This window comes from Rhinolophus ferrumequinum, chromosome 16 (genome assembly GCF_004115265.2).
Source record: "Rhinolophus ferrumequinum isolate MPI-CBG mRhiFer1 chromosome 16, mRhiFer1_v1.p, whole genome shotgun sequence".
Taxonomy (NCBI): Eukaryota; Metazoa; Chordata; class Mammalia; order Chiroptera; family Rhinolophidae; genus Rhinolophus; species Rhinolophus ferrumequinum.
Window position 1 is genome coordinate 11,925,588 of NC_046299.1, and position 24,721 is coordinate 11,950,308.

The 24,721-nt window shown below is 52.4% G+C and overlaps 1 protein-coding gene across 2 annotated transcripts in view; it reads left to right on the forward strand.

The window, feature by feature from the left end:
• Nucleotides 1-24,721, forward strand: part of HSPA12A (heat shock protein family A (Hsp70) member 12A) — a 141,794-nt gene that overhangs the window by 72,531 nt on the left and 44,542 nt on the right. The window contains exon 1 of one of the 2 annotated variants that reach the window (XM_033130807.1): nucleotides 9,360-9,548. The exons of the other annotated variant lie outside the window; for it this stretch is intronic. Within the exon in view, the coding sequence (XP_032986698.1) occupies nucleotides 9,506-9,548 (43 nt within the window). The 5' untranslated portion in view covers nucleotides 9,360-9,505. Of the gene's footprint in view, nucleotides 1-9,359; nucleotides 9,549-24,721 lie in introns of those variants that run through there. 2 annotated transcript variants of the gene reach the window in all.

The window sequence follows — 24,721 nt, forward strand, 5'->3', positions numbered from 1 at the left end:
AACAAGTAATAGAAATTTAAGGTTTTAGTTTTGTTTAGGAAAAAACCTGAAGATATATCATAGGATTGAATGCAAAATGTAATTGCAATCTTTAAATAAAACACAAGCTTTGAAGGAGATGAATGGCCTAACGCAGCCCCTTTAGAATTACGACCTAGGCCTTCAGTGTCTTCATCTTAAAAAAGTGGGAATAGTGACGCATTCCTCCCACTGCTTTATGATTCAAGCAAGAACAGAGATGTGAGGGTGCTTTGTAAACCTCCCAATTCGATGATCTGTTCATTCAGCGCGTTTCTTGAGGCCCCACTATGTGCCAGGCGCTGAGCTAAGCACTGGGACACATTCTTGCACAACTCTCCTTGGGGGGCAGGACAGATGTGGGCACTCTCCTGAGATCAGACTGCCCAGGTGCAAGTTCTGACTCTGCTGCTTACTCCCTGGGTAAACATGGCGGGTCTCACTTTCCTCTTCTGTAAAATGGGGACGATAATAATATCAGCTTCTTATTTTCGTATTCTGCATGACGGTGACGATCTAGTGGGACAATACATGGAAAGTGCCTAGAACAATATCTAGCCCACAGCAAGTGCTTAATAAATGTCCATTATCGCTACTGCCCACAGAGGTTACAGCCTCGTGGGGGAAATAAACAAATTAGCAAAATGACTTCAAAGTATGTGCCCTGGAGGAATGGGGTGACATGAAGTGACATGGAACAACAGTGGGGCCAGGGAGGGCGTCTCTGAGGAGCCCGCCTTTAAGGTGAGTCAGTCGGAGGATATAAAGCAGGGGTGGAGGTGGGGGCAGAGGTCAGCAGAGGGTGAGAAGGGAAGAGCTGGGCTTGCTAAAGGGCCAGAGCAGAGTCGTGTCAACATGGTACAGTTGGTCAGGTTGTGAACTGTCCAAGCTGGTGGAACATTTTGGACATTGTAGATCTGCATATTTTTTTGCCTCCATTTTCTGGCAGATGAAATGAGTGTATTATTTCAACTAAGTCAGGGTATTCTGCTGGGTTTTCAGCAGTTGGTGAAGTATCAAGAGGAAGAGCCTCCTTGTTCTAATTGCAAATGCGTCCTAAGGGCTAGCAGAAGCCCAGACATGGGGGGATGGGATGGGCTGTGACTGGGATGAGCCTGGCAGGGTGGACAGGGTCCCATCCTGTAGGGCCTTAGAGGCCTGGGAAACAGGTTTGCGTTGGATCGCAGGGGAGGTCTTTGGAGGGGTATGGACAGAGGAAAAGTGGATCTCTGCATACTTCCCAGCCATCCCTCAGGCGGCCTCAGGGGGCTGGATTGAAGGGGGTGCGAGCATAGCCATTGGAAGGTCAGGGAGGAGCCCCAAGCTGATGAGAGTGGGGAAAGGGGTGCGAGTGTGATGGTGGCGCTTGTGCAGACAAGTAATGCTTGTCACTCACTTGTTGATGAGAAAACAGGCCAAAGGCAGATGTAGAGGAGAAGATGGGACTGTGAAGATATTCTATAGCCACAGGTTATTTATTTTTTTTTTTTTTTACTGATTCCCAAAAGTCCTTGAAGACCTCCACTTCTCCATCTCCTCGCTTTGATCAAGGTGCCCGTGCTTTATTCCTGGACGGCCTGGAGCATTGTGCAGACTGGGAACCTACCACAAGCATATGGATCTGGGATTTCATAATAAAGGGAGTGAAAATCAGCAAGCCTCGGAGGCTGGGACTGGAGCGAGGTGCAGGTGGAAGGCCAGCCTGGGTGCAAGGGCTCAGCTTGTGTCAGCCCCAGCTGCCATCTGGGGAGCACTGGCTCTGAGCCGGGTACTGTTAGAGCATGTCACATTCTCTGCCTCGGTTGACCTTTACAGCTACCCTGTGGGCGGGGGGACATCACAACCGCACTTTGCAGGGAGAGACGGAGCTCTGGGGGTCCCGGGTCACCCATGCCTGCCTGACACCAGAGCCCTCTCCTGTCCCTGCCATTCACAAGCTGCTTCCTGACATGCCCTGGGCTCCTCAGCCCAGTGCACCTGGCAGAAAAGCCGCCCTTGTATGTAGTTGTCTTGGAGTTTGGTTCTTAATCTGGGGTCCTCAGGTCCTCCGGCTTCAGGGTGCTGAGAGCCTGGAACGGTACAGCAGGGGAGTATAATTCTGTGCATGGTTTTCAGGAAGAAGCATCACAGCACTCAGTTTCCCCAAAGAGTTTGTGACATTCTTACTGCCAAATAAAGTTAGAGTATTGCTGGCCAAGAGGATACATTTTGGCTGTTTTGTTTCTTACAAGTTTAGACAGTGCCTGCTACATAGTAAAACCTCAGTAACTATCTGTGGAAGGAGGGAGGGACCCTCATCATTAAGAGCCTTATCCAGTTGTTCTTCCTGGGTCTATGGCTTCCAGAACAGAAAGACCTCTTTTTGTGTACTCTTAGGGAGGACTTGAAGTTCCCCTCAGGTAACCTCCCCACTTTACAGGTGACAAAACTGAGGCACAGAGACAAGCTCCCAGGGCGGAGCTTAGGAACCTAGTGACCCAAAGACAGTGCCGTCTGTATCTCTTCTCCAGGCAAATACTATGACAATGGACCTACCACCAGGAAGAAAACACAAATGGTACAAACCAAGAAGGCACACCAGCCTGCCTCTATCTAGGACACACACGTTAGGCAGCTCTAGGATTGCGGGTAATCAGGCAGCACCATGATAAGGGGACATTTGGTTTTTCAAGGGCTTTTTCTGGCATTTGAGACTGCAGATGGCTGGATCCACTGGGATTTATCTTTGCACAGTGCAGAATTCTCTCTTTGTCCCTGACAGAATTATAGAAAGTCAGAGAGGAGGGACTCTGGAAGTCAAGGCATCATAACATGGATCCCATGGTGCACACTCCCTACAGGGGACAGACATTGCTAGTCAGCACTGCACCCATTTCCACAGAGCTAGAAAGGGCCTCAGCGCCTGCCTTCTCAGTGTCCCAGGCATCAGCTGTCAACTACAGTCAGCAGGAGCGATCTCCTGCTGGGCCTTAGGCAGAGGGGGCACTGAAGGTTGAGCTGAGAAGGGAGGCAGGTCCTGGGATTTGGCCCCAGCTCTGTCATTGATTGTGTGACTTTGAACAAGAGATTTAGCTTCTCTGGGCCCCGGTTCCACTCCATTGTTTGTTTACTTGACCATTCATTCATTTCTTCAACAAATATTTATTGTGCCCCTGCTGTGAGCCAGGCACTGGGCTGTGAGCTGGAAAAGATGAAAGAGGTAGTTTTTCTCTTCAACGTGACACCTTTTGGCTCTCGTAGGCTACAGTGTGTTGCAGCCCATGTAGAAGCTCTCCTGGCCATGCGATCGTTTCCTTTTTCCTTCTCCGAGCCTTCTCTCACTTTGCATTGTCCTTCACATGTGGCTTCTAGAATGTCCCATCTTGTTAGGAACCAGGAGCTTGCAGGGCCAGAGTTGGAGCAGTTCTAAGGACACTGCAGAGAGAGCTACCATAGGCGTTTGCTCTGCTGCTTGAGATACACACAAAAAATATTTGGATAACCCTGCATTACCTGAGCAGGTATTTCTAAAGTTTACATTGCAGGCTGGAGGGACTGTGATGTTTTGAGAAATAATTTCCTCCAGCCTTTGAATTTTTCCCCGGAAGAGTCAGCTCATGTTGTATGTGCAAAGTGTGTTTCGGAATGTTTATGGAGAGGCTGATTCACACCAGATGGGGTGGAAATCCAAGGGAAAAGGATGTATAAACCGGACACCAGGCTTTGGCTCCGAGGCTGGATATTTCAAATGTAGTAAAGGTCAGAGGTTAAGGACCCCGGTGCATGCTGGGCTTTCCCTGTAAGTCTGTCTTACCTCATCTGATAACTTGTTCCTGTTTTAAAGGAGTCACTTCTACGATATTCAGTTTATAGGTAAAATTCTGGTGGCATATCATCAAGTCCAAAGTAGTGTTTACTGGAAGCTTTCCTCATAAAAGCTCAGTTTTAGATGAGTATCAGTATTTCTCAAACTTAAAAATTAAGTAAATAATTTAAAAATAAATATTAAAAAAAATAAAAAAAAATAAAAAATAAAATAAAAAAATAAAAACTCACCCCATATCGTCTGTTTCTTCACCAGCCAAGAAAACTTTACCTAGATACATTCTATAATTTACAATACACAAGAAATAGGCATCTTGTGGTCCAAATTTGCAAATTGAATAAGAAGTGCTATTTACTGCAGTGTATGTAGCCTCGCCCTATGGTGAGTATTTTACATGTATTACCTCCCATCATTGTCTAACCTATGATTATGGACCCTTTTACAGGTGAGGAAACAGACGCAGAGCAGTGTGTCCCCAGGTCACCTGAGGGGGCTCCACACTGATTTGAACCCTGGTCTGGCTGACCCCCTGTCACGCCATGCTCTCCTCCACTCTGCTTTGTGCTGTTGTATTTTCCCTGTCCTGGTCCCCATGTGTCCCGAGGATGAGCACCCTCAGCAGTTGACCTGTCAGCAAATGTTTTGCCGTTTCATCTGATGTGGGGGTCGGAGGACTCAGCCACCTCCCCTGGCCCCGCACTCTCCAACCTGTCCAGGTGTCCAGCCCTTTGCACAGTTGGTGGTTGCTGCAGATGACAGGGTGTCCTGGCTGCCTGGTAGAGTATTTGGCTGGATTGACCTCTGGGATCCAGCTTCTATTGGCATGAATTGATATTGCAGGGGGAGAGTATATCTTTGTTTGCGGGAGGGGGTGTGAAGAACAGAGAGCCTGCTGACAGGGAGGTGTCTTTGGGCTGGTGGGTGAAGAGGATCCCAGAAACAATGAGAAAGGTGAGGGCCTGATGCCGAAGGGTTGTTTCCCTTCAATATTTTACAGTCTGTGCCAGGCTCTCGGCCAGAGTCTGTGGACATGGCCGACCTGCCCTTGGCGAGCTTGGGCAAACTGAAGTTGGAGAGACCCAAGTTCTAGTCTCAGAATTCTAGTCACAATTCTGCAGATTCTTAGCTGGGTGACCTTTCTGGGCCTTGATTTTGTCGTCTGTACAATGGGTTAATAATGATACGTACTGATCCCGGAGTTGTGATAATTGCTATGATAGAATTGAATGGGGACTCAGGCACGGAAGACAGGGGAAAGGCCTCATTCTGTTATGGAGGGCTGGATGGTTATCTGGAAGTGTGACATCTAAGCTGAGACACGCAGGAGGGGTTTACTGGCAAAATGGGTAGAGAATGGCTCCCAGTGGAGGCATCAGCTCTTTGGGGACCTGCAGACGGGCCCATGTGGCTGGAGTGACCAGTGTCAGGGGACTAGAAGGTGGTGACTTGGCTCTGACCTGGGCCTCTTTCTGGGATTCAAGTGTCCAACCAAGATCTGTAATTGGTACTGGTGGGGGGTGGGGACATTTTAGCTGCCCACCCCCACAGACCACGGGACCTCTGGGAGGAGGATCCTTTGGAGGGGAGCTGGAGGAAACTTGCTGTCGAGCAACCTCCCACAGATCTGGACATGCTCTGAAATGGCTGGGGGACCCTCAGGAGTCGGGGTAGTGTCCCTGTGGCGGGCTTTGTCCTCCCAGCTGGGCAAAGCCTGTTGTGTTCCGGCTTTACTGACTGAATCCATCCATTCACCATCAGGCGTCTACTGAGTGGAGACCAGCATATGGAGGTGAACCACATGGTCCAGAGCCCTCCTCCCATGGAGCTGACTTCCTCCTCGGGATGAGGCAGCAGTCTTAGCTACAATTGGCCTGGGCAGGTGACATTTCCTGAAGTGAGTGAGGGAGCAAGCCACATGATTCTCTTGGGGAATGTGTGCAGGCAGGGTAACCAACTAGAGCAGGGGCCCCAAGGTGGGACCAGATTTGGCGTGTTCAGATGAGTGACGTGTGTGTTTTGGCTTGAAGGATGGGAGAAGAAGGAGCGAGAGTCAAGAGGCATCCGAAGGCCAATTCATGTAGGACCTGGGAGCAGAAAAGTGCTAGGATCTCACTCTGGCTGCTGGTGGGGAAGAGACTATGGGCAGCAAGGGTGGGGGCCCTTCCCTGAGGTTGAGTGACAGGAGAAGGGCCTGGCCTTGAATCTCAGCCCTGCTGCTAATTGCCTGAGGAAGCTGGAGCAGGGCTGCAACCTTCATGTGCTTCCATTTCTTCTGTAAAATGGCGACAACCTCTGTGAGAATTCGGTGAGACCTGGCTGAATGTGTGCTCACCAGGGCGATTCTTAAACTGTCTGCTCTCGGCCCACAGCATGGGACCTACATGTCATCACCCGTCCTCCTCATGTGCCCTCCGGTCACTGCGGCTGAGGGTCCATGGAGATGGCAGATGGTACCCAAGGCCTTTCCACTGCGGCCGGCAGGAGGGCGGGGGCTGCAGGGTTCCTGCTGGTTCTGATTGGCTGCCAAGGCCAATCTTGATGCCAGAGATCAGGAGCCTGATGGGGAGGGACAGGGTGCCATGAGGACACTGAAGAGGAGCACTCAGGCCAGAATGGGGTGCAGGGAAGGCTTCCGGGAGTGGGGCGGTCCCTGCTGAGTCTCCAGGTTGTTGGTGGTGGCAGGACCAGGAAAGGAGTATTTCAAACATCCAACACATTTTAAGGTGTTTGAAAGCGCAGCACTTAGGCAGAGGTGGGTGGGATGGATTAAAAGAAGTCCTGGGAGAGAGATGCAGCTGTAGAGGTGGGCAGAGCAGATCAGATTCACAAAGAATGGACTGAGGAGTAGGATAGGCGGCAGGAGATTGGTGAGGGCACACTGCAGACACGTAGGCAGTGAGAGGTGATGGGCTCTGGACGAGACAGTGGCAGTGAGAATGGAGAGATTTCAGAGGTCAACTGCACAACCCTTGACTCGGACATTGACTGAACATGGAGGGACATAGAGGGAGGAATGACAGTTGATGCCATTGTGTGTGGCTTAGCGACTGGTGGGTAGTGTTGCCTTATTGAGATCCTGCAACCAGGAGGGAAGACAGGAGAGGATGAGCTGGGCTTTGGTTAAGTGGGAAGGGCCTAGGAGGCACCTGGGGAGACTCTCAGGAGGTCTGGAGCCCTGGGGGAAGGTCCAGCCCTGGGAGTGAGCTTCTCCGCAGATAGACAGAGGAGCCTCCTGAGTGCCAAGCTGCCTGGACAACAGAAAGGGTAGCAGGAGGAGACAAATGAAGAGAGGTGTGTGGATATGTAGCGCACCTTGGGAGCCCGGGGGTGGGGGCAGTGTCCTCGGTTTTCCTGTGCTGGTGGCCTTGGACTGGGGCTCTGAAGGATGCCTGGATGTGGGCAGGTAGAAGAGGGAAGTGAAGGGCATGCCAGACGTGGAGGCGGAGGCAGCTTGTCACCATGGCTGAGGAAGGCTTCTTGGGAGAGCGACTACGGAGAGGGTGGTTGGGGCTCACTATTGTCTAAAGTGTTGAAAGTCGCACTAAAGAGTTAGGGCTCTTTCCCGTGGAGGAGGAAGGCCTGGCATGATTTTGAGCACTAGAGAGACTCAGTCAGACCCGTGTTTATTAGAAAGCTCTTTTTGGCCTCACCGCCCAGTTATGTGTCCATGTGACACTCGTACTTAGTGGACAGAGTGCTGGTGGCCGTCCCTGCCCTCTCATGTTCCAATCCATTCAGCCTCTGCCCAGCCAGCTTCACTCAGTGGGGATTTATGAACAGAACTGGGTGGGCAGCTGTAGGGCCTGGGTTGGCCCTTCCCTTCTCCATCCTGAGCCTCCTCAGCCTGGTTGTCACCCTGACAACTGCCTCAACGCTTCTCCTGCCCACATTCAGCTGCCACATGCTCCTGGCCTCCAGACCATCTCATGGGTCTGCCTCTGAGATGGTGGGGTGTTGTCTCAGCAAGCAAACAGCCTTAGTAGGGAAAGGGCACTCTTTTGGAACACACTGTTTCCACTCTGGGAGTGCCCCTGCCACGTGGCCCCACTGCCCACTGCCCTGCACAACTGGCCATTGTTCACTGTTTAAAAAAGGTGACTTTGACTTAATCTAATACTTTCTGGACTGCTTACCATGTGCCAGACCCCAAGCAAAGCATGTTACATGCATTGTCTCATCTATTCAGTCTTATGATGTATGTTTTCCTGTTGTACCCATTTCACAGATGAGGATACTGAGGCTCAGAGAGGTTAAGTAACACGCCTGTGGTCTCACATACAGCCACAGACTGTACATTTGGGATTTTTAATGCAGGTAGGTGGTTGAGGACAAGTTAATCCTTTTAACTCATCACCCTACAATCATTTTCTGAGCAGAGCCTGGTCTTTCGCCTCTCCCTACAGCCCTCTGCCCACCTCCAAAACCAGTGGTGATGATGCCTCCCCTAGGTGTCCTTTGGGAGCTGTGGACCTTTGGGATCTCAGGGCATGAGAGGGGTAGCTGGTGGTTGTGACCTGGATGAGGATCCCACCTTGGCCCCTTACTTGCTGTGTGTGTTCTGGGGCTCATCACTTGCCCCCTCAAACCTCAGTTTTCTTATCTGCAAAATGGGGGCCACTAGTCCCCACCTCTTAGTTATGAAAAGAAAATGAAATAAAGCTCTTAAGCACTTAGCATAGTGCCAGGCACACTGGAAGGACCCAGTAACAGTGGTCATCATCACTGCCCTCGTTGCTGGGACGTCGTTGCACTGCTGACCCAGAAGCCACCTGGCCAGGTCCGAACAGGTGCCAGTGACGCGCGCGCGCGCGTGTTTATGTGTGGTGGAGCCTTAGGACAGGGAGAGTGAATCACTGACTGCCAAAGCTCTGCATTATTGATGTCGTTATTCTCAGACTTTTAACGAGGGTCCGGGTGAGAGCCCATATATGGAAGGCGCGAGACAGCCTCCGCTGCAAAGCGCCTCCGGGATCCGGAGTTGCCATGGAGTCCCAGGGGCGGCCTGGGTGCCGACGCCCGCAGCGGTGCGCAGAGCGCGGCCCCGGAGCAGGCCCTGGGTCTGCAGCCTGAGTCCTGGCGGTGCCAGGTTCTGCCTTTGCGCGGGCCCTTGACCTCCCCTTTGGGACCCTGGGGCGGAGCGGGGAGAAATAAACTGGTTGGAACTGGGGCAGGCGTCCTCGGGAGAGTGGGGTGTGCGTTCGGTGCCTGCTGCAGGGATTCAGCCCCCAGCGATTCCAAAGAGCGGACGCGCAGCGGGACCGAGGGGGCCTGAAATCGAGCCCCACCGCTCACCGAGCCGCGTGCCCTGCGCGCTCCTGCATCCGTGGGGCGAGCCAGGGAGCCCGGGCCGCACCACCAGATCCGCCGCAGCTAAGCAGTCAGCCCTGGAGAGGAGGAGCCGGACCTCGGAGGGACGGGTCCGGACGGGCCCTACGACGCGCCTGCCTTCCCCAGGTTTTCCCGGCCTTTTCCAGCCGGCGCGGCCCGGTGGGGCGGGGCGCGGGGCGGGCCCGGGAGGAGCACGGGGAGGAGCCCGGGCTGCGGCGGCGGCCGCGTCAGAGCGGGGCTCCTGCAGCCCGGCGGCTCAGACCCGGCGGAAGAGCCGCTGAGGACGCGGGCAGGAACCTACACGGACACGAGTGTGCGCGGGAGGCTCCTCTCGCGGGCTGGGGCTGCGCGACCATGGCCAACAAGGATGCTGGCGGCAGCGACACGGGGTCTCGAGGTGAGTGCAGAGCGCCGGTCCTGCGGCTGCGGCGGGGCGGGCCGGGGAGGGATGAGGCGCCCTCGGCCCGGCGCCCCGCAGCGCCTTCGTGGGCCGCGGGACAGTGGGCGCTCCCGCCCCATTCTGCTCAGTCGGTGGGGCTGAGGTCAGCGCCACGGTGGGGCCAGGGGTCCAGGGGGCCGGAGGCGGCCCAGCGGTCACGTGCTCCGTTCCAGGCCGGGGTGCGGACACTGCGGCGGGGACCGTAACCTCCGCCCGGGCACCCTGGCCGTCCCCGCCGCGGGGTGGCGCCCCTTGCGGGGCCGGGTGCGAGCCCGAGTGAGAACCGTCCGGCATGTCCATCCCCTGCACGCTGTGAGGGGACGCCAGCGCTTACCCGATAAAGGGCTGGCCGCGGGATGGCCGGGCAGCCCCAGGGGCTCATTTCCGTGACTCAGCGAGGAGGAGGTGGGAGCCCAGGGGGAAATAGGAGATTTGGACCTGTCCCCTCCGTCACCCCGCCGAGATCGGTCCTACGCGCCCGGAACGGGGGCTGTACTCCGGTCCCAACTGCATCCTACTCGCCTCCACGCCTGTCCTCAGGGATTCTCTGGGCTGAGGAGGGGCGCCGCGGCGGGGGCTCAGCTGTCCCCCCCTTGCCCCGGCGACGGTGGGGAGGAAGGCAACACCCAGTGCACAGGACAGATACTCACATTTTGCATTGTGGCAGGGCGGCTTTCTTTGGGGAGCGTGGTTAGGGCTCAGATGGGGCGGGGGAGGGGTAAGGAGGGAGAGAAGACCCAGGAGCGGGGGGAACTGGAGGAGCAGCTCCTGGAGCCCCGGGCTATAAAATCACGGCTTCGCCAGCGGAACGGACAGGCTGGACAGGATTGTGGATCCCAAGTGGAGAAAGTTGGGTGCGTGGAGGTGCCGTGCGTCCGTGATCTGTAGGGCTGTGGCTGGGGCACCGGCTGGAGGTGCGTGGCCCCGCGGCTTCCCCAAGAGCAACAATTCAAGCGGCCTAGCGAGGATGAAATTAAAATGCCCGGGACCTAAGGGAAATTCATCCAGGAAAGGAGATCTCGGCTTTTCGGAGACCCCAAAGCTGGGGAAACTGAGTCAGGTGGCTGCACAGCCACCATGGGCTGTGTGATCACAGACTTGCTGTCTGTGGCCGCGGCCCCCGCCCTCTGCCGAGCTCCAGAGGCACCTGCCCCCTCCCCAGCCCATTGTTCCTGCGGATCTGGGAGGTGCCTCCCCACAGGGCACTGCAGTGGTGGGGGAGTGCAGAGGGAGGGGGCAGATCCTAGGAGCAAGCGTGGAGAGCCCAGGCCCAGAGCCCAGGTGGTGTTCAAACATCCCCAAACTGCCCCCATCCCCTGTCCTTCCCCAGCTGGCAAACACTGGCAATGGGCTGGAGGCCGTCTTTGTCTGCACATCAGTCAGCAACTGGATTGGTTCATTTTTCCCACCCCTTTCCTTTAAATTGGAAGAAAAAAAATAGGATGATAGGGAGGAACAGCTGAATTGCTAAGAGCTGCTAAAGCTTTAAGTTAGTGAATCAGTTTCTTGCCTCTCATGCTGGGATAAATGGTGAGTGGCTGTATCAAATGCAAGGTGGGCCATAGGATTTGTCAGATCAGGAGAGTGAGCAGGGATGTGCGCCCCACACAGACCATTTTGTCTCGTAAAATGGAAATCAGCAGCCTTATTGCACACACACACACACACACACACACACACGCACACACGGGCACTCACTGCCTGGTTGTCTTCCTCAGGGCTGGGAGAGCTCGCCATCCAGGATGAGGTACACGTGCTGGGGGTGGTGAACCTCCTGCCACCTTCCCCTGTGTCTGTTTTAGTGTTTCTTCAATTCCAGTCATTGGCAGCTCAAGGCAGCCTGTGAGAATTCCTAGCATGTGGCCTTGGGACACAGAGCAGGCTCTCCCTGGCAACTCACTGCTTCTCTTTGGGCTCCCATCTCTTCATGTATAAATGGGAGCTACTAATAGTGTCTCATAGGAACAGAGCCTGCTCACCCACCGCCTAACACATCTGTTTCTGAGGTTTCCTCATTGTGTATTCTGTGCTGGAGAGATGAACATGAAGTATTTTATTTTTTAAATCTCACAACAATTGTGTTACCAGCATTCCCCTCTTACTGGGTAGGAAATCTAAACGTAGGTTGAATGACCTATCCAAGGTCACACATCAAGGGAATATTGATTCGGACCGGCCATCTGAGTCCAGGGCTCCAACCCTTCACCTCCATGGGTGCGGCCAGTGATGACCATTCTGTTAGGGACATAAAAATGGTTGTTCTTCACGGGATTATTTCAAGGGTGCTGTTGATGCAAAAGGATGAGTGCCACAGGCATCCAGCTTTGTTGGGACTTGTGAGCAGTGGGAGCCCTGAGTGCGGGGGGTGCCAGGAAGGCTGACCATACATTTTTTCCCAACAAATCAAGTGAGGGTGGGTGGGGAGTGGGCCGAGGTCCCCACTAAACAAGAATGGTGGAATGTTGGTAGTAGTTGAAGATGGGTGATGAATACAAGGCAATTCCATTACTATTTCATTTGCTTTGTGTATGCTTGCAAATTTCCTTAATAGAACATTTGAATTAGTTCATTTACAACGTCAGAAGGGCCACCCTTTAGTCTTTGGAGCTTGGAACAGCAAAGGCTGAGATGACCTTCAGTCCTGCCCCGCCAAGACCCGAACTGGTTGACTCATAGAGCCCTAGAAGGATGAGATGACCTTGGAGGGGGTGGGGCAGGTTTGGCTGGCGCCTGTGGTGACCAGTCAGGGGAGGTGTAGGCAGTAGCAACCTAGTAATGTGTTCCAGGATAGGTGGGGGCAGGGTAAGGAGAGGAACAGCAGGCAGGGGGTTTTACCTGGGTTGGGGGGGTGCCTCTGGAGGCATTGCTTGGGACTTTTGAGATGGGATTCTTACCGTCCTGGTAGTTCATCATAGTAAAACTAAACATTGTAAACACAGGTTTATTCAGGACTTAGTTGATGCTGAAATCTGTATCTCAGTTAGCCCTGACCACATTTGTTACTGAATGAATGACTCAAGCGGGGGGCCCTGTTACCCGAATTTCACGGAAGAGAAAGCTTTCAGGCCAGCGCGACACAGCTGGAAATGGGCTGAGCGAGGGTTAGGAGGTGGTCAAGCTGTACAGTGTCTCCTGGCATGTGCTTAGCATGTCGTAGGCCCTCAGGGAATTTTATTCAGTGAATGAATGAAGGCATGACTAATCAAGTGTGGCTGCCCCATTTCCCTATGGCCACCAAGCTACTGATGGAAGTGAAAGGGTGCTGGTTGTGGCTTCCCAAGGAGCCGAGCCAAAGTTGAAGTGATGCTTTGGGTATCACTGGTTAGGACTCTGGCCATGGGGTCCACTTTCGTGTCCATATCTGCCTCTGCAGCTGTGTCCCCTGCCACACTGTATGGTCCCTAGTATGCCATGTGCGTGCTTCCCACACAAGCGTCTTGTGTTGCCCAGAGCCCTGTGATCTCCTCTGTCCCTCATGCAGGTCCCCCTACCAGGCATTTCCTATCTCTAACAAATTGCTACTCGTCCTTCAAAACTCAGTTCAGGTATCACTTCTCAGGAAATGTTCTTGGAGTCATCCATCTGAGTGAGATCCCAACTGTGTGGTCCCAAAGACTTGGGTGCTAAGCATTGGTCTTTGCACGATGTTCCCGTTTTATATGCGCAGATCCCACTGACACCTCCAACAACCCTTTGAGGTTGGTGATATTGTTACCCCATTTTGCCGATGAGGCAGTTGACGCCTCTGAGAAATTGGTAACTTGCCAGCCAAAGCATCAAATCACCCAGCTAATTAATGCTGGAGTTCGTATATGAATCAGTCACGGAGCCTAAAAGCTTCTGCTCTTTCTCTTAATGCTTTTTTTCCCAACAAGGGCAGGGACTGTGTCTTTCATTGCCATACTCTTAGTAAAGGCACATTGTAGGTGCTCAATAAATATACCCTGTTGTATGTTGAGTGAGTATCAGTCAGGAAGCCATGAGGCAGCACAGCAGTGGGGAATGGCATTCGCATCCTGCCCCCTCCACAGTGGACTGGAGCTTCTAGAAGCGCGGATATTCAGAAGTGGGAGGAAGCATGGGGGGAGGGTGGGTGCGGTTATGGCTCAGTCAATCCCTGAAGAGATTCCAACGAGGCTTTGAGTGACAACTCAATCTTGTGGGGGCGAAATGCTCTCTCATGGCGTAAATAGGCCTCTTTGGTAAGGGAGAAAGCTTCTTTATGATCACTGTGCATAATTAGGATGGCAGGGAGGAACCAGGGGCCTTAATGAATGAGCGGCACACGGGAGGGAGTGAGCGCCTCCCACCTGAGGCACGTCGGGTCTGGGCATCGCCAGGAGAGCATGGTGAGCTAAGGAGCCGCCCCAGAAGTGCGGGCACTGCTCCGAAATGAACCTGGCCCCGCCGCAGTGGGCTCTGCAAATCCTCGCTCTATTCTATTTATTGCAGACGACTCCCAGGTGCAGTGGGGTAGAGGTGCAAAGTGGATTTGGAGCACAAAGACTGCGTGTCAGCTCCAACTGCTTTCCTTTCCTGGTCTGTGCAAGGGTGCATGATGCCTGCCTAGGTCTATTGTGGGAACAGTGGAGAGAATGGATGGGCAGGAAACGTTTTTGTTTTTTTTTATTTATGAAGTTCTTTCCCCATAGGAGGAAGGGAGAGGTGGCCTTCCTGCCTCTGCCCCCCAGATGCCCACCGGGATTGCCCTTGCTCTATGTGGTGTGGTGGCGGGTCCAGTTGGTCTGCTTTCTTTGGGGGCTTTAGGAGGAGAGCAGATTCTGCTCTGATTTTTCTGACTTGGGGCTACGTGAGGAATATGTATGTTAGGTCCTAATGCCTTTAGACCTTCAGTGAACTCCTCTTTCCTGGCAAAAACAGAGTCAGTCCCCTCCAGTGCCTTTACCCCATCTCTGCAGATGTCACGGGTGAGAAGCAAGAATGATGGCAGCTGTGGGCTGGGCCTGGAGCGTGTGATGTCAGATGTTAACACGTTTTGGCCACTGGTTTTAGTTATCACAGGGGTTCTCAATCCTGGCTGCTTCTTAGCATCCCTGGAGAGTTTTTTAAAAGTCCTGATGTCCAGGCCTGTCCTAGAACTATTACATCAGGATGTCTCTGAGTGAGCAGCCAAGTTTGAAAATCTGTGAGTTACCACATATCTGGATTTCAGACTTGGGACCTTAGCACGTGGGGTTGTAGGGCAGGGTGCAGCAGACAGCTTACTCCTTGGTGCTGGATTGAGTCAGCAAAGAGTTCTTAACAGCCTCACCTGTAGCATCTCACTTAATCTTCATAAACACTCCATGAAGTGGGTGATTCTTTTGCAGGGGGAAACTGAGCCTCAGAGGAATTAAGTGCACTCCTCAGGGTGACATAGCTCCTGGGGGTGACGCTAGAACAGAGCTCAGGGCTGTCAGGGAAGCTTCCACAGGCACAGCCTGTCCTCAGGTAACTGTTCCTCTATCTTCAGCCATGCGGGGTTCACCTTCCACGATGTGTACCTATCAGCCAAACCATGATTTATTGATTATTTAAAAAATGATCTACTGGTTTTTTTTTTTAAATGCATTTATTTTAAGAGTCTTTTTCATATGTCAATTCCATAAATAGAAAACCTGTGTCACTTGCCACAAACAGAAGGTAACCACAGCAAAAATGCACGGCAAGCCAAACAAGGTTAGTACGCTTTATTGTTGCCTGGGGCAGGCTCGGTACTAGGTACAGAGGGAGACGAGAGAGAGAGGACACAGGAGCACCAGACTGAAATCAGGCTCCAGGGGGACCTAAAAGGAAGGGGCAAGCTTTAGGAATCACCTGTGGGGAGGTCCTTGTAATTCTCCTTCCCAGACCTCCTGGCATGAGGCCCTCTAGACAAATGGGGCCTGGGAACATGTATTTAAGAGACTGCACCAAAGTGAGTCTTAAAATCCAGTGAGCACTCGTATCTGGTCCATGGACCACCACAGTTGTCTCTGGCCTGCCAGGAGAATGGGACCCTTTTTCAGGGGAGCCCTGCACTAAAATGTGCTGCTTTAGGTTGGTCAGGTGGGGAAGGAGAATATTCCAGTGGGATTTCACAGGGGCAGGCAACTTGGATTCCAATCCTGGCTTTACCATGGGATTCTGGGCAAGTTACTTAGCCAACCCCCACCTCCGTTTCCTTATCAATAAAGTGGGAATAATCATGGTACCCATTTCTGAGTGCGTTTCATTTACTCCCATAAGCCCTGCTAAGTGCTGAGTACACTTCCTGCTTCATTTGCTTTTATCTGCTGTTATTATTTATGATGACGAATCCAGTGGACGTAGGTAGGGCAGTTATCAGCAGCTGCATTCCATCCAGGAGGCTCCCAGGGCAGAAAGGCTGGCCCACGGTCCTACAGCGACGAAGGAGCAGACCTCAGCCTGAGCCTCAGGCCATGCCACATTCTTGTCTTGCAGGTCCAGAACTTTGGAGGAGAGCTGGACGTTTCAGGCTGTTGGCCCCGTTTGACTCCCAGTTGGTTCTTTGCCAAAGCTCTGAGCTTCTGGCTGAGTTTCCTGACTGGGGCACCAGTGGGGTTCAAGGTCTCTTTACTTCCCTGGACTCTACCCAGGGCTGTCAGACCTCTGCCTTCAGAGGGACTCCTAGTTCACCGAGCATCAGACAGGCTGCACTCACTGTGCTGAGACCCCAGATCTACAGTTTTGCAGGTGCTTCTCTGCGTTCTGCCAGGACTACCCCTGTTCTTCTAGCCTTGCCCGTGACCTGGCAGCTGTGATATGAGGTGAGGCTGATGGCTGCTCCACAGTACCCTTTCCAGGAAGCCCCGAGCCACAGAGTATAGGCCTCGGTTTTACTCCCCTTATCTTTAGGGTGGCCATGCGTCCTGGCTTGCTGGGACAGTTCTGGTGTACGCCTCTTGTCTCGGTGAAAGTATTGGTAGTGACTCCTTTCACTTGCTAAGTATACCAGTTGGGAAGATAAACTATATGGTTGTGCTATTTATCTCTGTCCTCTTCTCAGCCATCTGGGATGTGGGACGAGGGAGGCAGTGAGGTGTGTGGTTAAACCCGGGCTTTGGGCTCAGACCCTTCTGGGTTCAGATGTGTTTAATGTCTGGGTGTAACATTGCTATGCCTCCATTTCTTCTGTTGTAAACAAAGATGATTAAAAATCCCGCTCCACTGGGGCACGGTGAGAATTAAGTGAGGGAATATATGTCAGGTGCTAAGCAGGAGCCTGGTGCACGGAGGGTGCTCGGTTAGTGGCTGTAATTGGTCATTGTCATTGTCGGTTTGATTTGGGAGACGTAGAGGTTAAATGTGGGATGTGGAGCCAGACGGCCTGGGTTCAACTCTGGGCTGTGTCATTAACTTGCTCGATGGTCCTGGCAAGTTACTTTACTTCCTAAAGGCTCGGTTTTCTCATCTGTAAAATATGGATTATAATAGTCTTCTTCAGATGTTTTTGTGAGGATTAAATGAAGTTGATACAAGAAAAGCACTTAGAACAGGGCTGACCACAGATTAGACACGGCATTAATGTTAGTTATTATTATTAGTTGTTGATGTTATTATAAATAACAGTGCCAAGTTACATTCTGCAGACAGGAGGACTTATCCAGGATGTTAGTTTCCTATTGCCGTCATAAAACTACCACAAACTCAGTGGCATAAAACAATATCAATTTATTCTTTTAGTCTGGAGGTTGGAAGTCCATACTGGGCCTAACTGAGTTAAAAATCAAGGTGTGGGCAGAGCTGTGTTCCTTCTGGAAGGAAGCTCTGGGGAGAACCTGTTTCCTCACATTTTCCAGCTTCTGGAGGTCACCCGTATTCCTTGGCTTGTGGCCCCTTCTTCCATTTTTAAAGTGTATCCCTCCAGCTCTGCTCCCATTCTTGCTTCCCCTTTCTGACTCTGCCCTCCTGCCCCCATCCTGTAAGGACTTGTGTAAGCAGCTCTTATGGGGCGCACCTGGACAGTCAGAATTATCCCCCATCTCCAGCTCCTTGATTTAATTACACCTGCAAAATCCCGTTGGCCATGTCAGGTAACGTACTCATAGGTTCCGGAGATTAGGCCACGGGCATATTTGGGGGGCTGTTACTCAGCCTACCATAGCCAGAAACATTGGGGGGGTCTTGCCTGGATTTAGGAATGTTAGTTAGAGAGCCTTCCGACTCCCCAGGAACAGCGTGAATGCTGGGAACTGTTCCTCCTCCATGCTTTACATGAGCTGGGTTCCTCTTGAGTCTGCCGCATGATGCCTTCTTGGCGTTGGGGTTGTTGGTCAGCCCTCGACTTTTACATAATCCTGATCGGGTTCTTGGAGACCCTGCTGTTTTCAGGGCCGTCTTAGCCCCTTCTCAGGGTCCTATGGAATCACTGAGACCTAAATAAAAGGTTCATTGTCTCCCAAGTGCTATTCAATTATTAAAGAATTAGTGAAATGTCTACAAAATGTCACTTTCTATTTGCGTTTGCAATGTAACAAACCATCTCCCAAATGTAACGGCTTAAGAGAGTAGCTGTCCTGTTTGCTCGGGATTCTGGGGGTAGGTAGGTTCCGCTGGGTGGCTCTTCTGCTTGTCGTGCCTGAGGTCACTCCTGGGACTGCAGCTGTGTGATGGTTGGGCTGGACTGGAGAGTGCAGGTATCATCACCCGTAGCTCTGCGGGTGGACGCTGGCTGTCTGTGGCCTTCTTTCTCCACGGGGTCCTTTGTCCTCAAGGAGCCTAGCTCAGGCTTCTGTACGTGGTGGTCTCACGCAATCAAGAGGAGAAGGGAAGCTGTAGGGCCCCTTGAGGCCTTACTGAGAAGTCGCACGGTGTCACTTCTGCAGCCTTCTTGTGGTGAAAGCAAGCCCCACAGCCAGCCCACATATAGACTCCACTGCCTCAGCGGAGGTGCTGCGAAGAATTTATGACTATTTTTAATCTCACAGCTTGGCTAAAATGTACCAACGTTAAAAGATTGTGTTACGTTTTGAAACAACCTGTAGGTTAGATTTTTCTCACTTCTTAAGATTTTCTGTGAGCGTGTAATGTCAAGAAACCAGCCCGTTGTAAATCAGATGGTACTCATAGTCAAATTGTCTTAAAAGCAACTTTCAGTGATCTTACACCTAAAACGGTTTGTTTGTTGCTCCGCAGCACGTGTTTGTATGGTTGGTAAGTGGGGGAATGGAGTTGGAGTACATGGAAGTTGTGTCGGCTCATTGGCAGATTTTCCCAGTGTGTTTGTTTTGATAGATCAGGACACGCTTTCTCATGGTTAAACAGCAATAGGTGAGGAACTGAGAAAAAAGCTGAAAATGTATAGATGCATCTTTCTCCCCCTTAAGTCCATGGGGAGCCCGACGTGGCAGATGAAGGAGCTGAAGGCATTGCCCCTAGAAGAAAACAGTGGGCGCAGATGACCCCCTGGGTGGGGCTCTTCATTTTGATTGGAGTGGTCTCTGGCAGAAGTGAGTGCCTGAGGCCCTTCACCTCCAAGGAGGAGCCTGGCAGGGCTTACGAAGTCAGATCTTAGTAGAGCCACTGGAAAGGCTCAGGATGACAAGGTTCCGTAGGTGTTGAGTGATATGCACCAACCCTATTTTTCCCATAAATCCTATTTTTTTAGGGCATGATTTTACAGAATGTGAAGAGTTTCAGGAAAATGTACCGCATGATAGCAGAGATGCCTGTGTTTCTGTTTGCTCTAAGATGAGTGTCCATTTAAAAATGTCTGTGCCGTTACAACGTGGGGCCATCAATCAAGAAGAGCCTCCGGTCACTTCTCTTACCTTCACCTCAGTTCTGAGTACATGAACTGAACTTTTGAGACTGTTGTACTTCCCAGGGGTTGAGCATGTTTTTGGGGGAGTTTTGCCGACTACGTTCCAATTCTACTATCAGAAACGGAGACTCTGGGAAGGTAGTAAGTTCTGTAGGATAGATCCCCTGTTCCATCATCCCCCTGAGCACCCCAGAATCTCAGAGGGAAGTAAGTGGGTTTTGCAATGTCCTTTGTTTCCCATGAACTGGAAAAAAGTGATCCTCTTTGCTGCCTTCTGTTCACTGTAAACCAGACCCTGTGATCCTGTTGGTTTCTCTGTGACTGGGAACAGTGGTTTCTGGACACAGACTCCTGGTTCCTGTTGGGGACACCGAAGATGTAGGTGTTAGTGTTCCAGCCTGCTGCCTCAGAGGCCACCGGCTGGCCTCTGTTTGTTTCTTTCCCAGGTTTCTGTGGGCTAAAGGTTAAATGCCTCTGGTCACTTCCTTTCTTTCTTTTCCTTGTCTTACTGTCCTTGAGGGGCCTCTGTACTGCCTGGGATAGGAAACTGTTTCAGCACAAGTATCAGGAGTCCTGTCCCCAGAGCAGAAAGCTGTTGAGAAAACAGAGCTTGTAGGTGGCATCTACAGCCAGGTGGAACCTGGGTGGTCAAAGGTCTGGGTTGGGCCTACCCTCTCATTTCATAGATGGGCAGACTGAGGTCAGCGAAGAGAAGAGGCTGCCCCCAGACACTTGGCAAAGCCAGGAGAAGAGTCCATGTTGGCTGACTCCCTCTGCACGCTTCTCTGCTGAGCCCAGAGATGACCTCCAAGTCCTTCTCAACACAACCGGCCGGCCACTCTGCATCAGCCAGAGGTGGCACATGGATCTAAATGTCTCTCCCATGAACACATTAATGCCTTGTCTCTCCCTGTAGGAGTGACATTTTGAAAGAGTGTTTGAAGAAGTAATGCTAAACTCAGAGGAGGAGGTACCACATCTAATTGCTGTGAATGAGAGAGTCCTTAGCGGTAGAACCCAGGCACCACCTTTTCTCTTCTCCTTTCTTACGTCTTCTGACTTCAGTGGACATTGGTGGTTGCCCGTCTTTTGTGCCCTGGCCCTTGGCAGACGTAACCAAACCTTTGCTAGCTAGAGGAAGCCCCAAAGGCAATTTTATAGTGAGGATTGTGGGGTGGTTTCTGGAACTTGTGCCTGCTGCTTGGTCTAGGAGGGTGTGCCGGGAGGGGTGCACCTCCCCCAGCCTCTTACTCGCTGGAGAAGCCACAAGAGTGGGAAACTGAGGCTCCCTCACCCACAGCCCAGGTGAGCATCACCTCTGAGGGAGGCTGTCTGGGACCATCTGGCCCGTTCAGCCTTCACATGACTGAACTGCAGGCATTGGCCCCAGGTTGGAAAATCCCAAATTGCAGAGTTCTATGCCAATAAGGGGTTGTTATTTTAAGCCACTATATTTTGGAGTTCAAAATATTTTTTTTCTTCATAGAAGATAACGGATCCAGTCTTATTTTCCTTTCTTTTATGAATCGACTATAATCGCAGGAGATAAATTTAATAAAAAGGAAAGTTTAATGTCTGTCCTTGGCAAAATAAAAACTTGACAACACTATGTCAGGCCTAACAGTTTGTGGGGGATTTTACTGCTGGGTAAATGGAGGTGCCGTGGAACCTCGGAACTAGTGGAGACCTGAGGGAGGAGTTGCTCTGCATATTTGTGTCTTCATCAGCCATTAGCACTTAGTGTGACTTCCATGAGCAGAGGGAGACATGGTGAAAGCCAGAGGGTGCAGATAGGGGCTTTCGGTGTTCTGTGAGCCAACCTCTTTATTTTCCAGATGAAGAAAGAGTCCTAGAAAGTGGCAGTGACCTTAAGAACACACAGTGACTTAGTGGCAGAATAGGGTCATGCTGTCTCTCAGAGCAAGCTAAGGTCCTGCCTGTCTGGGTTGGGATGCTGGGGGTGGGGGGGACTGAAGATAAGGCACATTGGGGTGCAGCACTCAGCCCGGGTCTGGTGGTTTCAGGGGCACCCCTGGAAGGGACTTGGAAAGCAGGGGACTGTTTGCCCTGGGATGCCAAGCTCTTGGAGGGCACTTACAAAGAGAGTGGTGATCAGAGGTGCCAGAGACCCAGCAAAGACCTGATACAGTTTGCTGCGCCCTGTCAGACCTGTCGTGGGAGAGGCTGCTGGGTGTGTACGTGTGTGTGTATTGTGCACACGTAAGTATTCGTGTGCATGCACACATAGGGAGAGAGGGAGAGGGAGCAACAGAGATGGAGGAGAAGGAGGGGGAGGGAGAGACAGACACAGACAGAGACTGAGTGATGTTAGAAGCTTCTGGTAGGTCTTCCCTTGGGATTCAAACATGAACCTACAAACACTTGGCTGGTCGTGGACATTGGTTTGGCCCCAGCCCTCCACTCCTTGGCCCTTCCCCAAACATTCGATAGTGAGCTTCCCGAAGTGTCACATGCTGGGGGCCAGAGCCTGATGTTCTCTGAAAGGAAGACAAGCGGCAGGATGGGATTTATCATGGAGCAGCAGGAATGTCAGAATGCACTTTGTCCTACTTATTTTTTGTGTCTCAACCTGGTGTGGTGAGTGAATGTTCATACGGAAAAACAGAGTTCCCACCGGGTTATGTTATGAAATGGGTACGTATTCCTGTAGAGTAAGGCCTTAAGACAGCGTACAGACATGCAGCTGGGGAAAGCGGAATGCAGCTGGGGTCCTGTGAAGATTGCCCCTCAGAACTCTTAGTGTGTGTGAGGGAACAGGGGAGGGCAGGACCACTTCCTAATGTAATATTCGCAATGAGGCTGAAATACGTGGAGAAACACAAACTCAGAAGCCAAAACTTCGGTGACCGGGGCAGAGAGACGGCCCGGCTCATCCTGTGACTCACTGAGGAGAAGTCAGGGTTGTTGTGTGTGAGGAGAGCAGCCCCTCACGTCCTGCTGCCAGCAGAGACCCTCTGTCACCACACCTCTGCCAGGCCCCTTGCTCACAACTGGTTTCTCCCTCCGAGAGAATTTGTAAATTGGTTTCCATCTGTGACTATGCTTACAACTCAAGGTGACTCTCCTGCCCACCTCCTGGGACCCTCAGGGCCCAGAGCCCGTTGGGGGTCATATGGTCAGCACACTGCCAGCTGTAGGCTTGTTCCCTCATTTGGCAACTAAGCACCAGGAATCTGACCCGACGTAAGTGATTAAAGGCGAGGGCAGTGCTGGTTGGAGAGGCTGGAGCCCAGTGATGGCGCCAGGTTCTAGGAGCCTCCGGAGAGGCCTGGGACCCAAGCAGAGCAGTCCCCACCCTGCAGGGCAGCAGGATTTCTGTCTCAGCCCCGAAGATGGCCCACTGCAGGCAGGGGACATTTGGGAAAATTGGGGGGATTGAGTATTGAAGTCAGAAGCAACACCCATGAAATATACCTCCTCTCCTGGGTCTGGAGGAGGCTGAGGAGCCAAAGCAGCTCGAGACCCCCTTCTAGGCGGGGCCCTGAGCCACGCTCTGTCTGGAGGCAGCGTGGGATTGTGGGATGAGCTCAAGCCCTGGGCTCGCGTCTCAGCTCCTTGGTGTTCTCGCTGTGAGGCCTTGGGCCGGCCGGGAAACCTCCCTGAGCTTCTGTCTCCTCGTCTATAGGACGGAGCTGAGAAATAAAGCCCACTCCACGGGGTCGCTGGGCGCTGGGCGATTGGTTGGGCAGGGCGTTGGCCCCAGGGTGAGGGGCCCTGTGACCACTGGGACCTGATGGAGGCTGGGGGGCCTGGTGCAGGAACGGGAGCAGGCAAGGACCTTGCGCAGGACCAGCACTGTGGCCAGGCAGCAGGTCACCCTGGGAGGCCGCAGGAGGCGATGGGGGAAAGCCAACCTCATCCCTGCTCACCTCACCCCGCCCAGCCAGCCATCTCCGCTGGCCCCATGCTGTCCTGGGCAGGGGCTGGGTAAAAGGATGACTTTGGTTGTCATGACAAAAGCATTACACATTCATCATGGAAAATACAATCCAAAGGAAGAACTGAGGAAACAGCCAGGACCCCACACCCAGCCTGTTAACCCCTTGGTGTTCAGCCTTTGCAGACTTGCTGTGCATAGCGAGACAAAGCTGAAAGATGGGCTTTCACAGCACCCGGCACCAAGGGGTAGAGGGTATTATCTTCCTTTTAGGGATGAGGACGCAGAGGCTCGGAATTGTTATGGTTCGAGACAGAGTGGGCAGTGGACGTGATGGTTTCTGAGCATGAAGGGTGTGTTCTTCAAAAGTCTTGTCCTAGATAATTTCTGTCACACTTCCTTGCATGCTTTGCCCCCAGCCACAAGGAATCCACTCCCGGAGACCCCTTGAGCCCTGACACCAAACATCTAGGGAGCAAAATGGGTTGGTTGCTCCCCAGGTGCAGAGCTCTGCACGGGCAGGTAGGGGACCTTGAAAATAACCCTAGCTGTCTCTTCCTAGAGCTCAAGGCCAGAGCTGCCTGAGGGGCTCGGCTTGGGACCTCCCAGCCATGATGGCTCAGAGCTCTGCTAGAACCTGGACACCGGGAACCCCAGATATTGGGGTGTGTGGTTAGGGGTCTCAGGTGGGCATCCAGCAAGATGGCAGATGGGCCTGGAAGCCCCGGGCCTTCTCTTTGGAGGTGCCTTGGTGGTGGGAGCAGCTGGGACCTAAGGAGCAGGACCTCTGGTCCCATCTGGAGTATGTGCTTATAGCAGGCGGAGGCCTCATTACAGTGGCCTCGGTGGTCCCCCCCTAGGAGCTGTTGGGTCCCTTCTCACAGCAGCAGCTTTGCTTCCTTCTAGCAGGTTCGCCACAGTGTCACTTACCCTGCAAAGAGCAGAGCTGGGGTTCTGCTGGAGACAGGCTGCTGCTCGCTGGTGGGCATGGCGGGGTGGGTGGAAGGGGCACGGGGTCTTTGGTGACCTTCGGGGGCAGGCGGAACAGGGGCTTGGGAGTCAGACTTGGATTCAAATTTGCTTTGCTTCCTGCCAGCTGCAAGAGAGATGGTGTCGCTCCTTCCGCCTTAGTTTCTTTTAACGCAGGGTGATGGTGCACAGTGGGTATGAGGATTAAGTGAGAGGGTGCTGGCAAAGCCATACCCGGGATGTCACATCTATGACCCCGATTACAGGAGCCCTTCTTGTTTACTCTTTATTATTATTATTATTGGTATAATTTGCATGCAGGAAAGCCTAGGAATGTTAAGTGTACAGCTTGATGGAGTTTTACGTATGTATATAGTCACGTGCGGTAAGCTGAATAATGGTCCCCAAGATGTCCCTGTCCTTCCCTGGAACTGTCATAATATGTTACCTACATGGCAAAAGGGACTTTGCAGATGTGATTAAATTAAGGATTTTTGA